The sequence below is a fragment of the Lytechinus pictus genome, chromosome 15 (assembly GCF_037042905.1).
Source record: "Lytechinus pictus isolate F3 Inbred chromosome 15, Lp3.0, whole genome shotgun sequence".
Taxonomy (NCBI): domain Eukaryota; kingdom Metazoa; phylum Echinodermata; class Echinoidea; order Temnopleuroida; family Toxopneustidae; genus Lytechinus; species Lytechinus pictus.
Genome location: NC_087259.1, coordinates 19221843 through 19237112, shown reverse-complemented (window position 1 = coordinate 19237112; position 15270 = coordinate 19221843). Strand labels below are relative to the sequence as shown.

Sequence of the window (15270 nt, the reverse complement as noted above, 5' to 3'; positions counted from 1 at the left end):
TTAAGAAAGTTTACAGGGCTAACATTGCTTTGATATGTAATTTGTGTCCAGCCATCCCAAATCCAACTATGTGTTGCCAAAAATGAATTATGAGATTTGAGATTTTGACTGTATGAAGAAGAAGAATTACTCTTTCCAATGAGTTATTTTTTTCCTAATTTTTACTAAAAATGACTATTCTGGCTATTAACAGAGAGCCTTCCCTGGTGACTTATAGGTTTGGCGTGGCTGATCACATTTGTAATGTAACCAACCTGTATTTCAGAAGAAATTAATGTACAAAATGGATGGTCACAATCACTGATTGCAAACATGTACACATTATCTAATGATGAGGCTGTGTCACTCTGCTTTGCTCATGTGTGTCCAAGAAAATTACTCAAGAAATCGTAATGCCAACTACTATGTCTTTATTAACAAGAGCTCATTGGGATAAATTGTAGTGACAGACTTTTATAAACTGAAAATACTTGTGTTCACCATTTCCATCAAAACAAATTGTGCAGAAAAATATTGATAAAATAATGATGATAAAAGAAACAAACTACTATTATGGACTACATGTAAGTGCTTGGAGAATGAGAACCCTTAACTTAGTATTCATGGCAATCTTGAAGATACATTCTCCATACCAATATGTTCATGATGATCTAGTCATTTGTGTTAATAACACCATACTATTCCCTCAAAATCTATGAAAGGATGATCTGTCCACCAATTTATGGTGTTTGGATGATAGACTTAAAGGAAACCAAAACCCAAGATGAGAAGCAATCTTATTGGAAAGAGTAAAATGAGAGGAACAATTTAAAAAGTTTCATCAAAATCGGTTATGAATTTAGCAAGTTATGGACGTTTAAAAAGTGTAGATACGTGCATACTTACTCACAAATACAAGTTCTTTTATATATCATTAAAAATATGAAAATCTGATGAAGACATACTCATTCCTGTATTTTTAGAGATCAAAACCAAACATGCTGCTGAGAAAATGCCAAATTTTTCTTATCCAGGACATTGGAATAACACAAAATACAGTGTTAACTCTTGTTTGAAGCCTCCGAAACAAATGTTAACATAAGTTTTGGATGCTTGTTAATTTGGGAAAATCAGGGTTCCCACAGAAATTTGAAAACAGAATTCCATGACTTTTCCATGACTTTTCCATGACTAAATTGCTGCTTTCCATGACTTGCTTTTTGGCACGGTTTCCAAAATCAGACACATTATTATGGCCTCCATAACCTCCCCTCACAGCCATCCATTCCACCCACTACCTTACTCATGACATGTACATCTACATGTATTATCATTGGTATATGGTCTGTTTCTGACCAGGGTACAGTACCATTTTCATTTCACCAACATCAAAATTCAAGCCATTCAGCCATGAGGTAAATGCAATTCCATGACTTTTCCATGACTTTTCACAAATTTTCCAAATTCCCTGACTTTTCCCTGACTTTCCAGGACCACAAATTTTTCCAGGATTTTCAAGGATTTTCCATGACCGTGGGAACCCTGGAAAATGCAGAGCTTTATTTCGAGCCACTGTATATTACAATATTAATAAAGGTTACATGGTTTATATGTACATGTATGGACTTTCTTTCTTTTTGTTGATGTGTAATTTTTATATGTTCTGAGTTAGAAATAGGGAAATGCATGTTTTATGAGTCGAAGATACCATCTCAAATGCTTAGCTCAGGTATAACATAAGAAAAATTATTAATTTATAAAATCAATATGTTTCTGTTCTTTAGTAGATCAAAACCAACCAAAATAAATTTAAAATTTGAACACTCTCTTATCTATGTATTCAGAATAACAAAAAAAACATTTGTTAACTGATGTTTGAAGCCTCCGAAACAGAATTTTTATGTTATCAGCGAGTTCTGAAAAAAATTGAATTGATATACATACAATTTCTACCTGAGGCCAGTCTATACATCATAACATGTGATTACAATACAGATTTAACCTGAAATTTTTTGATTGAAGTAACAAAAAAATCAAAACAAGTGATATGACTGTTTCGGAGGCTTCAAGTGTTTCGGAGGCTTCAATTGTTTACGGAAAGTTTGTATCATCTCTTATTTTCAAACAGCAAGGAATATCTCTGCTATTTATTGACAGGTGAACTAGGTGTCCAGATACTACATTGTGATATATTGATTGGTGAAGTTCCTTCGTTCATATTTATATGAGCGGTCTGTAAACTTTGTTTCGGAGGCTTCAAAACAGTTAACGGAAAATTGACCTTCATCAGTTAGGCTTTGAAAAAATTGTAAAAAGAAGTGTGATCCAAGATATTTTGTTATTATTTGGAAGTTTATACTTAAAATGTTGCATAAAGGTCCTACGGAGCAGAATTTTATTTTTTTAAACCAGTGCTCGGAATACAAAGTTTGTTAGCTATTGTTAACGGAAAATGAAGCCTCCGAAACAACAAATTGGACCACCCCGTTCTCAAAAATAGAGAAGTAGTCACACTAATAACCTATCTGGTATTTTTCATTGAACATCTAACTTCACATTCTGCATAACAAAAGTAATCCTCAACATTCCAGAAATAATACAGGGCATTACAGAAAAAGTCTATGTATTTTATGTACACAAAAAGGTGCAACTTTGGGTACTTATGTGCCTGCCAAAATTAAACGAAGTAATGAGTGAAGATGTCTATGCTACCCGAGGTAGCACTCATTGAGGTCACTCATATGCCAAAGCATCTTCAAATTATGTGGCTTTATGAGAATGCTACAGATAAAAACATTGAAATTTCAGAGTTACACCATATATTGTGAAAATGACCATATCTATTAATGAGAGTGATATTGTACTGTGGAGCGGTGCCGTGAACACAGTGATAAGCGAGCAAAAGAATTTTGAATATTATACGATCACTAATTTGCAACCTGTGCAGATCTTTAAGAACAGGGGTGATGTGGCTAGATATGGTACTCAGTGATATTATACGAGCAGCAGCATTCTGAAGTTTCTGTAAACATGTTAATTGAGATTTGGGAAGGTTGAACAGAAGGGCATTGCCAAAATCAAGTCTAGATGATATTAAAGCATGTACAATCTTCTCTGTGGCACTACGGGTCAGGTATTTACGTATGAAACCAAGGTTACGTAACTGGTAACGGACAGATTTGCAAACATGTTAAATATGAGAAGACATAGTCATGCTTGAATCAAGGAACACGCCAAGATTACGACAAGCTTGAGATACGGCAATATTATGACCTGCAATGTTAATAGACGTAACAATTATTTTAGACAACTGACTCTTTGAACCAAACAGTAAGAATTCACAATTAGCAAAGTTTAACTTCAAAGAATGTGAACATAACCAAGTATGAACATCTCTTACACATCTTTCAAGATTGTAAATCGCGCCAGCGGCTGAATGGGGCTTGAAGGATACACAAATCTGGATATCATCTGCGTAAATATGATAATGCAGAGAGTAATTCCGGAAAACATTTTTCAGTCCTATCAACATATACCCCCATTATGGCCAAAGTTCATTGACCTTTGACCTTGGTCATGTGACCTAAAATGTGCACAGGATGTTCAGTGATACTTGATTACTCTTATGACAGTCCAAGTTTTATGAACTAGACCAACACACATTCAAAGTTATGGCTGTAATTCAACAAATACCACAATTTTTCCAAAGTTCATTGACCATAAAATAACCTTTGACCTTGATCATGTGACCTGAAACTAGCACAGGATGTTCAGTAAAACTTGATTACTATTATGTCCAAGTTTCATGAATCAGATCGAACAACTTTCAAAGTTATGATGGTAATTCAACATATACCCCCATTATGGCAAAAGTTCATTGACCTTTGACCTTGTTCATGTGACCTAAAATGCACACAGGATGTTCAGTGATACTTGATTACTCTTATGTCCTAGTTTTATGAACTAGACCAACACACATTCAAAGTTATGGCTGTAATTCAACAAATACCCCAATTTGGCCAAAGTTCATTGACCCTAAATGACCTTTGACCTTGATCATGTGACCTGAAACTTGCACAGGATGTTCAGTAAAACTTGATTACTATTATGTCTAATTTTCATGAATCAGATCCATAAACTTTTAAAGTTATGATGGTAATTCTACAGATACTCCCAATTCTGCCAAAGTTCATTGACCCTAAATGACCTTTGACCTTGGTCATGTGACATGAAACTCATGCAGGATGTTCAGTGATAATTGATTAACCTTATGTATAAGTTTCATGAACTAGGTCCATATATTTTCTAAGTTATGATGACATTTCAAAAACTTACCCTTAGGTTAACCCTAAATCTCCCGGGGTATTTTGATTCTTGTCATTCCCGGGGGGGGGGGGGGGGGGGCCATTATGGCCCCCCCTTAAGATCTCGGCCGCCGATCGCGCGAGCGACGCAAAAATTTGCACGCTGGTAGTGTGCGATGAAATCTACAAGGCTGTATGGTGAAATTTTCCAAAATAATGAGATTTTATTTTATATGAATTAATTATGCTAATTTATGCATAAATCATAATTTTTGCTCTTATTCACTAAATAAAGCTCCTAGAATGCTAATTTTTGGTAAAAATATTCTTTGTAGCATTCTTAACAATCTCATTAAAAAAAAACTTCGGTTTCGAAATCAATCTCTTATGTATTTTATTGTTATATGAATTTCTTATGTATTTCTTTGTTTTTTACTTTTTGTTTTTTATTGTTTTTTCAATGGAAATCGTTCCAGACTTAATTCTGATCATAAACAATGCAAAATTAATTAAGTTTAATCAGTAAAAGTAGAAATAATGATACATTTATGAATTTTGGCTAAATACACAATTTGCATTGGATTTGTACATAAAATCACGTTTTTGAGCAATTTTGGGTCCGACATATGCACTTACATAATGTTGCGTAATGTCGTAACCGCGTACCCGGGCATCACAAATTTGGTCTCAAAATTTGCGCGAGACTTGAAAGTAAAAAGTCTGTGAGCGGCGAGGTCAAAAAATTTCGCACAGCAGATATATCGCGAAAATTGTTGAGGGGGGGCCATTATGGCCCCTCCCCCGGGAGAATTAGGGTTAAGATTTTGATGTTGATTCCCCCAACATGGTCGAAGTTCATTGACCCTAAATGACCTTTGACCTTAATCATGTGACATGAAACTAAGTTATGCTGTCAATTCAAAAACTTAACCACAGGTTAAGATTTGGTGTTGACGCCGCCGCCGCTGTCGGAAAAGCTGCGCCTCTAGTCTCACTCTGCTATGCAGGTGAGACAAAAACACCTACTGGCTTAAGAAACAAGACGGATCTAAGGGTGTGTTAAATGTTGATTCTCAAATATAAGCAGCAACATGAATCATGATTGAAAATTCAATTACAAAAAACAGAACACAAACAGTGCACTGTTCACTGTCACAAGTCGAGTTCCTAACTTGTCATTTTTTAAAATATATTGATCTTACTTTTATCTCCAAAAATTTAACCGAGGAAAAGATTCCTTAATATTTACATTAAAACAAAATGCTGGCCAATGATGATCGGGCCAATTTAAATGTAGGATGGGGGGTCGGGTGTCCGGACACTTTATATTTTTGGACCCTTCTTGTTTGTCTTTGGATTACACTAAAAATAGGAATTCAATAGTTATAATTGTTTCAAGTTAAATTATGAGTCAGAATCAAACAGAATAACACAGCTTCTGTATAGTCGAGACTCGAGAGAGTAGCATTTAATAAGTACTAAAGGTTTGTAGTGCCCTCTTTTGGCAGGATCATTACATGCTCCTCAAATCTCATAAACATGCAGATATTGTAACATCCTCCCTTCTTTGAGCTTTGTGCTAGAAAGAATGCATATAATTTAAAAATATCAATTTTAAACCAACCAATTGAATGTATGTAAAATGTTTCCATAATATATGTCCAAAATACCAGTTTATGAGACTTTCACATTTTTTGAAGTTGCACAAATATAATACTTGCAAAAAAAATAATAATTGAGTTCAAAACAGTTCTTCCTGTTGCAAACAAAATGTTTTAAAAGTCCAGGTTAAATTGTCCAGGTTGATTTCACAAAAATAAAAATAAGTCCAGAAAAATGATTTGATAGATGAGTTGGTTGTTGGTTCTGTTCTGACTTCAAAATTTGCTTGAGTTAAAAATAAGCAAGAAGTTGTTTAAGAAATTTTAGTATTCAGTTTGTTTATAAAATTTCAGCATTCACTTTCTTTCCTTCTTCGGTTTAAATGTTCAAAACGTAACAAAATCCCTCATCTAAAGCGGTTCGCATCGCTGACGTCTAGATCGTCTCAGGGAAGCCAGGTTGGTTGGTTCTGTTTCTGATGTATTCAAGTTTGCATCACGCGACTTCTCCGGACTGTTAATATCCGCGGTCTGGGATATCTGGGTCCTGGTATGGCCAATGGGAAGTATGGCGCTCAGTAGTTGGTACATCAGGTTGAGGATTACCATCAGAACATCTCCAGTTGTAAAGAGCAGGACCAGTGTACTTTACATCTTGTGGTTCAGATGTGGCTCTGAGGTGTTCTCTGTTCCTTCTGAGAACCTGGCCCTCACAGCGAACTTCATAGGAACGGTCATCCAGTTTCTTACGGATAACTGATTTCTTCCACTTCTTGTCATTGTTGAATGGCTTGACTCTTACTATTGCTCCTGGCGAGAGATCTTTCAACTTTCTTGTATCTCTGTTGAAATACTTTGCTTGACGTTTCTGGCTTTCTTTCAGTCTCTCAAGATCAGCCTGTGGGTTGCGATCAGGTGCAAGCAACCAAGTCAAAGTGAGGAGGAGAGTACGAGTCCGACGACCAATGAATCTCTGGACTGGACTACTCTGGATACCTTGTGTAGGGGTGTTGCGAATGTTGAGTAAGGCTAGATCAACATCATCTCCAGTATCCTTGCATCTTGTAAGTAGTCTTTTTGCAGTCTTGACAGCAGACACTGCTTTGCCATTAGCTTTGCTGTTGTATGGAGAGATGGTATTATGCTTAACTCCAAGCTTTTTGGCAAATTCAGCAAATTCGTTAGAGGAGAAAGGAGGACCATTGTCAGATACGATGATTTCAGGTACTCCATATCTCCCAAACTGGTGTTTCAGTTTCTTGATGACTGCAGGGGCAGTTGTCCTCTGTAGTTTTTCCATCTCAAAGAAGTTTGAGTAATAACAGACCATGATCAAATATGTGTCATTACTATGATGGAAAAGATCCAGTCCTATCTTGGCCCATGGTCTGTCTATAATCTGGTGCGACATTAGAGGCTGGGCAGGCTGTGAGCTAGAGTTTTCTTGGCATGTGTCACATGTTTGAATAAATTCCTTGATTTCTTTACTCATGCCCGGCCAGTAGAGATGATCACGAGCTCTCCTCAAAGTTGACTCGACACCATTGTGACCACGATGTAACTCCTCTTTCATTTGGTGCCTGACTTGTTTTGGGACTACAAGCCATTCAACCTTGAAGATTACAGTAGATCATCACTGACAGAAAGTTCATCTCTGAAACCAAAGTATGGGGTGAGTGACTGAGGAAGTTGTGATTTGTGGTCTGGCCACGCTTCAAGAATGGTGTCTTTGAGTTGGCAGAGAGTAGGGTCATTGGCAGTCTGTCTTTTTATCTCTGCTATCTTGTCATCAGGGAGATCCAAGTGGTTAACAGCATTCACCACTTCTAGATCATGTTGTCCAATCTCAGAGGGAAGAGAAGCATGGCTATGAGCATCAGCCAGGACATTGTCCTTGCCCTTGAGATATCTCACTTGTATGTCATATGCAAGAGCTCGTAGCAGTAACCCTTGCAGACATTTTGGAGCTCTATCCAGGTGTTTCTTGCAGATGCTTTCAAGAGGTTTGTCGTCAGTGAACACAGTTATTTCACGGCCATAGGTGTATTGATTCCATTTCTCCAGTGCAAATACTATACCAAGCATTTCTTTCTCAATGACAAGAGTATCTGGATTCAGCATCACTCAGCATTCTGCTAGCTATCGGTCAACCATCTTGTAGCATAACCGCACCCACGCCTGTGGAGCGGGCATCAGTCTGAAATTCTAGCAGTTTGCTATGATCATAGAAGGCCAACACAGGTGCTTGCACTAGCATCTCTTTCAACAGCTTGAAAGCTTTGTCATGGTTGGAGTCCCAAGTCCACGCTGAGTTATTATGCGTCAAGTAATTGAGAGGTTTCATCACATCTGATAACTTATCTGGATAAATTATCTGGATAGGTAGTTTACCATGCCAAGCAAACGATGAATGTCATATTTGCAGGAAGGATCGCTCACGTTCAGGATAGCTTCGATCTTTGATGGATCAGGTTTGAGTCCAGAGTTGGATACTATGTGGCCAAGGAATGAGATTTCCTTCAGTCGGAACTGGCATTTCTCCTTGTTCAACACAATGCCAACAGCTTGACATCTCTTCAGTAGACAATGTAGTCGGGCATCATGCTCAGCGTCACTGTTGCCCCAGATGATGATGTCATCGGCCATACAGCGGACTCCAGAAAGGCCATCAAGTGCTTGGTGAAGCCTCTTTTGGAAGATTTCACTGCTGACTTTCAAACCAAATGGAAGACGTTTCCATCTCTTTATCTAACTTGCAGTGAAGGTATCCGTCTTTCAAGTCACAGATTGAAAAGACTGTAGCATCTGAAAGCTGTGGTAGAATATCATCTAAGACAAGTAAGGGATAGTGCTCCCTCTTAAGCACGATGTTGAGAGGTCTGGGGTCTAGACAAACACATACTTTACCATATTTTTTCTGCACCACAGCCATCTGATTTACCCAATTAGTTGGAGAGCTGACTTCTTCGATGATGTCTTTTGCCTGAAGATCATCAAGTGCATCCTTTACTTTGCCTTTCAAGGATTCAGGGATGATTCTAGCTAGGCAAACAGTAGGCAATGCATCATCCGTAACTGTCAGATGAACAGGACTTCCAGGCAGAGTGCCAATTGAAGAAGACGAGAACACATCAGGATACTTGTCAGGAATTATCTCAGCAATGTCCCCAGGAACTATGCTGCGTACTACCTCAAGGGAATCATAATGAACAGTAATGAGCTGCATCTTTTCCCCTGCTGTTTTGCTCAACAGTGGAGGTAGATCTTCCTTTACTACAATGTATTCAACTTTGTATTTCTTGCCAGTAGCAGGATTTCTGGTTATCATCTTACACTTGCCAACAGCCTGAGTTGTAGCTTTATTCCACATAGATAGACGGATGTTTGCACTCTGAACTACATCCTCCTCTTTTAGATACTTTTGTGAAAGAAGATTCACTGTTGCACCTGAGTTCAGTTGGAACAGTACCCTCTGATTGTTGATAAGCATAATACAGATAATTGGCTCTTTGTCCATATCCACTGCATTAATTTGCACAAAACTAATGCTTTCAGCTGAGGATGAGTAGTCATCATCTCCGACATGGTGAACATTCCTGGTCTTGCACACTGAAGATCCCTTGAAGTGATTAGGCTTACTGCAAGCTTTGCACTTTTGTAACCATGCTGGACAGGACTCTTTTTTTCATCTCGTGAACCCTTTTACAGAACTTGCACTTCTTAACCTATGATTTACCTTTCTGTAGATCTTTCCCGTTTGGTTTCTGCGCGCTATTCTTTTTTTTCCAGACTTTGGGAAATGTTTCTGTATTAAAATCTCTCAAAGAATTCTCTGCTCTCTCCCACCAATGGGTTCATATCATCTCGCGTGTGAAGGAATATATCAGTCATATGCATGCGACACACACGACAAGTCAAAAAGATAGTGGGCTTTTGCCCACATAAAATATCACCCATAATCTGGTATTTCACATTCTGCTATGACATTTACCGAATCATTTAGATCCTTCTGTGACTTCTCCTTGAAGTTTCTTTAAAAAAATATGTATATTTTCTTGATCTTTAGTGAAGATTTCATGGAGATAAAAATTGGTCAGCGTAGATATCAATTTTCACCTAAAGAGGACGCGCGATTTATATTCATATCAAAGACACGACAAGGGAAAGATTAGGAAACTACACTATTTTACACGAAATCGACGCAAGGCATTACGCGAAGTCCGTGTCCAATCTTTTCATTGTATAGTTTTTGGTATACCGTTACGTTCGTTAATACTGCTTGTACTGCTAGTTTCGTTCCAGGCATGTGTATTTTTTTAATTTTTTTTTTATTAGTCATCGTTTTAAATTAATTGCAACAAAAGTGTTATCATTGTCAATAGTAATCTTGAATTATGTTTTTGAAGGTATTTTATTTATTGGTGCCCATAATTAGTAAATTAATCATAAGAATTGCGCATTCAAAGAATTTAGAAACAGTTATAAAATTACCGAGGAGCTGAATCAAGGTTGTGAAATTTATTAGCGCCACCAACGGGCTTCCTTGTATTTCCGTAGAAGAGACAAACGAAGTCACTTGCTAGGCCGAGGTTAGCGAAATTTGCTCTTTTTGTAATGAAATTAGTTAAAAATCGTATGTATAATTTTGTTATGTTTTGCTACTTACCGGAAAGAGCCCCGGTGCGTAGTGAGAAGGAGTTTCGGCAAATATTACTTCAGCAATGTTTGCCGACTACTTCGAAATCTACGGTCAAGGTTAGTATATACAGTCCGACCTTCTTATCCGGACACGTTGGGACCAGCACCAATCCGGATAAGGGATTTATCCGGATCTGGGAAACGCAATGTTAAATACACGCAGCTGCCTCTGCAATAGAAGCTGCACGTAGTCCATTTAGTCGGCATACACAGACAGTATTCACTGCAGTGTCAGTGCAAATTGTAGGCGGTATTTTTACGGAAATAAAATCAATTGCTGAGCAAAACTGTTGGAAAATTTACCTGCTCAAATGAGGTATAAATCGAGAATACTTCGAAAGGAAGAGAATGAATGACTCAATGAAACTAAGTTTTACAATAAGATCAAAGCGGCGGCTATCGCAGCTTCGCGATGTCAGCCATTGTTACACTGACTGTAGGCTTAAACATGATAGATGGCGCTGTCCGTAATGAGGCCTAGCATTAGCTAGCGAGACATGTGTTGTTTTTCCCAGGAAACAAAGAGAACGTGATGAAATGTTTACATTGCGCCCCATTTTCCTGGAAAATTACCTGCCTAAGTTCTTTCGGTGATTTGGGCGAGATATTTTCATGAAAAATGCGGTAATGTTGTTTTAAAGGTAGACTATATTGAAAAATACATGTAATCAAAGGGAGTTTGCGTATAGGATTGAGTTTAGATTGCTATCTCAATTTACTCACGTACTAGCTTGAATTAAAAAAAAAAATCTCGGCAAATGTGCGTCCGGATAATAGAGAGATCCGGATAAGGGGAGGCCGGATAAGAGAGGTTGGACTGTGAGTGATTGTATTACCGACCGGCCTTGTATTACCGAACGCGTGCCGCATCATACGCCTCAGAAAGTAATTTCATACGCTCAATTTTTTGCAACATCCTTCCAAAGGGAACTTGAATAGAAAGATGATGAAAAATGGTCAAAAACACATTTTCAAAGTCTTAATATTCTAAAAATAATAAAATATGGTCAAAATAGCTCATCAGTGATTTTGTTGTTTTCTCAACTTTTCCCATAGAAAACACACGTTCGGTAATACAATACCTTTTTCAAGTGACCAAAACATTTCACATGCGGTGAGGGGTCCGATTGGAAGCTAATATCGTCAAAAGGAAAAACGATTTCGGCAATTTTTTCACATATTTATATTTTGTAGGTAATTGTGTATTTATGGTGAAAGTTTGGTGAATTTCATCAGAAAAATGTTTTTGATATGATTGAATTCATGAAAAGTGTTCGGTAATACGATCCACTACCATACTAACCTCGTATTAGTGTGAGTGGCTCTCTCCAAGGAAATGTGCGTTACACTTGTCCATAATCACAGAACATTTGGTGCTTTATCAGCCTCAGTAGCAAATTTCATGCCATTGTAGATACGAAGACATTCCGGTCCAACACTGTGAAGGAGAAGGGCAGTCTGATAACGATCAGGTTGTTGAGAGAGATTTGTGAGAATAGAATAATTTTCCCATTGCTGGCTCCATATTTTCCACTCCTCTGCGACATTAATGTTAACCAAGTTAGAAATTAGATATAAATCTATTATTGAATAAGACAAACATGCAGAGCAGCATTCTATTTCTAAGACCGAGTCTAACTAGATTTATAATAACAAGAAGAGTTAAAATGGGTGGGGGCTAAATGCAGAAGAAGCCTGACGAAGTTATGAAATTATGGCTTAGGCCTATGCAAAATTAATTTGATATCATTATCTGAAACCGAAAATGAATAATGATTGACACAATTAATGTCAATGATTGACAGGCGTATCTTCTTCCACACTCCGCTTCACAGAATTCCTGACTGAGTCTCGATCTACTGGAGATAAATACAGATCTCCCTCTAGATCTAACTTTACAGTGTACAAAAAGAATTAAGCTTCAATTTTATTCTTCTTGTTTTAATCAATCGTGGGCTCCCGGCCCGATTTTCTCTCGATGCCTGGGGCCAGCAGGCTAGGAGCCCGTACAAAATACATGTAGTTAAAGGGGAATCCAACCCAAATAAAAACTTGTTTTTATAAGAAAAAGAAAAATCAGACAAGTTGATAGGTGAAAGTTTGAACAATATTGGACAAACAACAAGAAATTTATGAATTTTTAAAAGTTGTAAATATTGGTAATCACTTTATTCATGGAGACTTCAAATTGGCCGCATATGGGATGGCATAGTGATGTAAGGCAAGGACTACTCTTCCATGTATTCCAATACATATGGCTAGTGGGCTATACATGGGTCAAAAATACTTTTTTTGTACTTTCAATAAGAGAACAGTTTTTTTTTATTCCTTGTAATGTATCTCAACATGATATGACAATATTTTTTGTCTCGGGTCCGAGAAAAAAGTGTGCCGGGCCAAAATCCAAAATGGCCGCCAAAACCCCCCAAAATCACAGTTTTAGCCACAACTTTTTTATTTGGTGGTCAATTTCTCTGGTTTTGGTGTCTATTCATATGTTTTGGGGGGCAGGCAATTTGTTTTCCCTATAATTAGTACTTTTAAACCATTATTTGTCGAGTTAGAAGGCAATATACCTAAATTTTCCCATTTTTGTAGCCTTTTTTCAGCCAAAAAGTGGGTTTTATCATCCTGGGGTTCTGGGATATTAGATGGTACGAGGTCAACAATAGCAAGCTGCTTCATATAGCTATATTGCTTTTATTCCTCCACTTTGGGTTTTACGGATATTTGTGAAATATATCGTATTAAATTTAAAAAAAATGTCACTTATCCATTGGGGCTATACAGTATACAATGTATTGTACATGTACATACCTACTGCACTGCATAAATGCATTGGCCACCATGACAGATGGCTTGTATAAACTATAGTGTCATAGAAATGAGCTGTCAGGTTTAGAATTAGATGCCTCAGAAATTGAAGATATGTTTTGTCTCAGAAATTGAGGACATATTTTGTCAAATATGCTAATTCAGGGGGCGGAGAGAGAGGTAATTTACACTGAAGCTATTCTGGGCCCCGTTGCATAAAAATTTACCACTATGTTAACTTAACTTAAAAATTGCATACAATCCTTGATTCTGATTGGCTGTTGATCAGCGTTACCATGATACTAGTAGTTACCTGACCCCATAAACATAGGCCAGTTAGACACCAGAACCAGGTAAAAAAGCCTCTAAATGAAGAAGATATGGCTAAAAATGTGATGTACATAAATGATGTATACATGTACATTTATGTCATATTTAAGTGCAATTTACGTTGCTGGTTTCATCATGTACATCAGCTGACAAGGAATCAAATTCACAATCTAATTCTAAACCTTTGAAGCTCATTTCTATGATACTATAGTTTATACAGGCCTTGTCGTATGCCATGGTGGTCAATGCATGGATACATGTTTATGCAGTGTAGTATGTACAGTGCATTGTACACCGTATAGCCCCTATGGATAAATGACATTTTCTTTTATTTGATAAGATATATTTCACAAATCTCCGTAAAACCCAAAGTAGCCAAAACTGTGATTTTGGGGGGTTTTGGCGGCCATTTTGGATTTTGGCCCGGCACACTTTTTTCTCGGACCCGAGACAAAAATTATTGTCATTTCATGTTGAGGTAAGGTAAAAGGAACACAAAAAAACTGTTACCACAGTAAAACCAAAAATCACCCATTTATAGCCCACTCCTACAGTAAAATGTCATTTTCCCCAAAAGTTTTTTTCAAATTATATTTTTTCTTTCATGAGGACATAAAACAATACCTGGATTATATTTAGATTACTGCCCCAGGGAAATTGGTACTTAGGAGAAAACCACAAATCCCTGATAATAAAGTACATGGCCTATGGGTCCTTGCCCCTTGTCATAATTTACTTACCCAGTTGCCAATTTGAAATCTACATACTATTAGTGATCTCAATTTCAAAGCAGCTATAAGTATAACTTTCTTATTGCTTGTCCGATTTCTTTCAAACTTTCACCAATCTGTTTAATTTATTTTTCTCCTTCCAAACACAACATTTTATGGCCAAGGCTGGATTCCCCTTTAAAACAGCGGCATAACCACATATACACTGCCACTTATTCTATGAACAAGATTATGATATAACCTTGTTCTCTGTTACTCCTCCCTGTGTAGGGAAATAAGGTTGGCAATGTTTGGCTCATTTTCTCTTTTCCTTTGAGACAAATGCTTGATTTTTTTGCACTGTCAGGTTCCAGTATGGCAGTGTGTCCAAACTTTGCGCATGTCCATACTTCGCGGATGGTCCTTATCTCAAAAACTAGCCAATATCCTTAAAATCTGACATCATCATGAAAAGCGACCTAAAATTACCCTGTAATGAAAATTTCTTTAGGATTTGTTCAGTATTCATGAAAATATTGGCAAAAGATCGGCAAATTTGTCACTGCTAGCGCCCGTTTTGAAGAAATCAACAAGCATCACGATATCACCATTTTGCAAGCAGAAATCATCAAAAATGTGAGTTAAATGTGGTATGATGGGGTGACCATATTTTGCGCACATTTTAGTTTTCTTAACGATTCTGGGACATCTAGATTATTACACATAACGTCCCATACCTCAAAAGAACGAGAATGTCCTATATAATCACATTCAATGGGCTAGAATTCAAATTTCAGATTAAAATCAATGTAATTTCGATAAATTTGCAACGCT

General features: G+C 37.2%; 1 protein-coding gene across 1 annotated transcript; it reads right to left on the bottom strand.

The window, feature by feature from the left end:
* Positions 1-6401: 6401 nt before the first annotated feature.
* LOC135156764 (uncharacterized protein K02A2.6-like) lies at positions 6402-7457 on the bottom strand. Its single transcript, XM_064110019.1, has one exon. It carries the CDS (start codon positions 7455-7457, stop codon positions 6402-6404), a length of 1056 nt encoding a protein of 351 aa, XP_063966089.1.
* Between the last annotated feature and the right edge of the window lie 7813 nt (positions 7458-15270).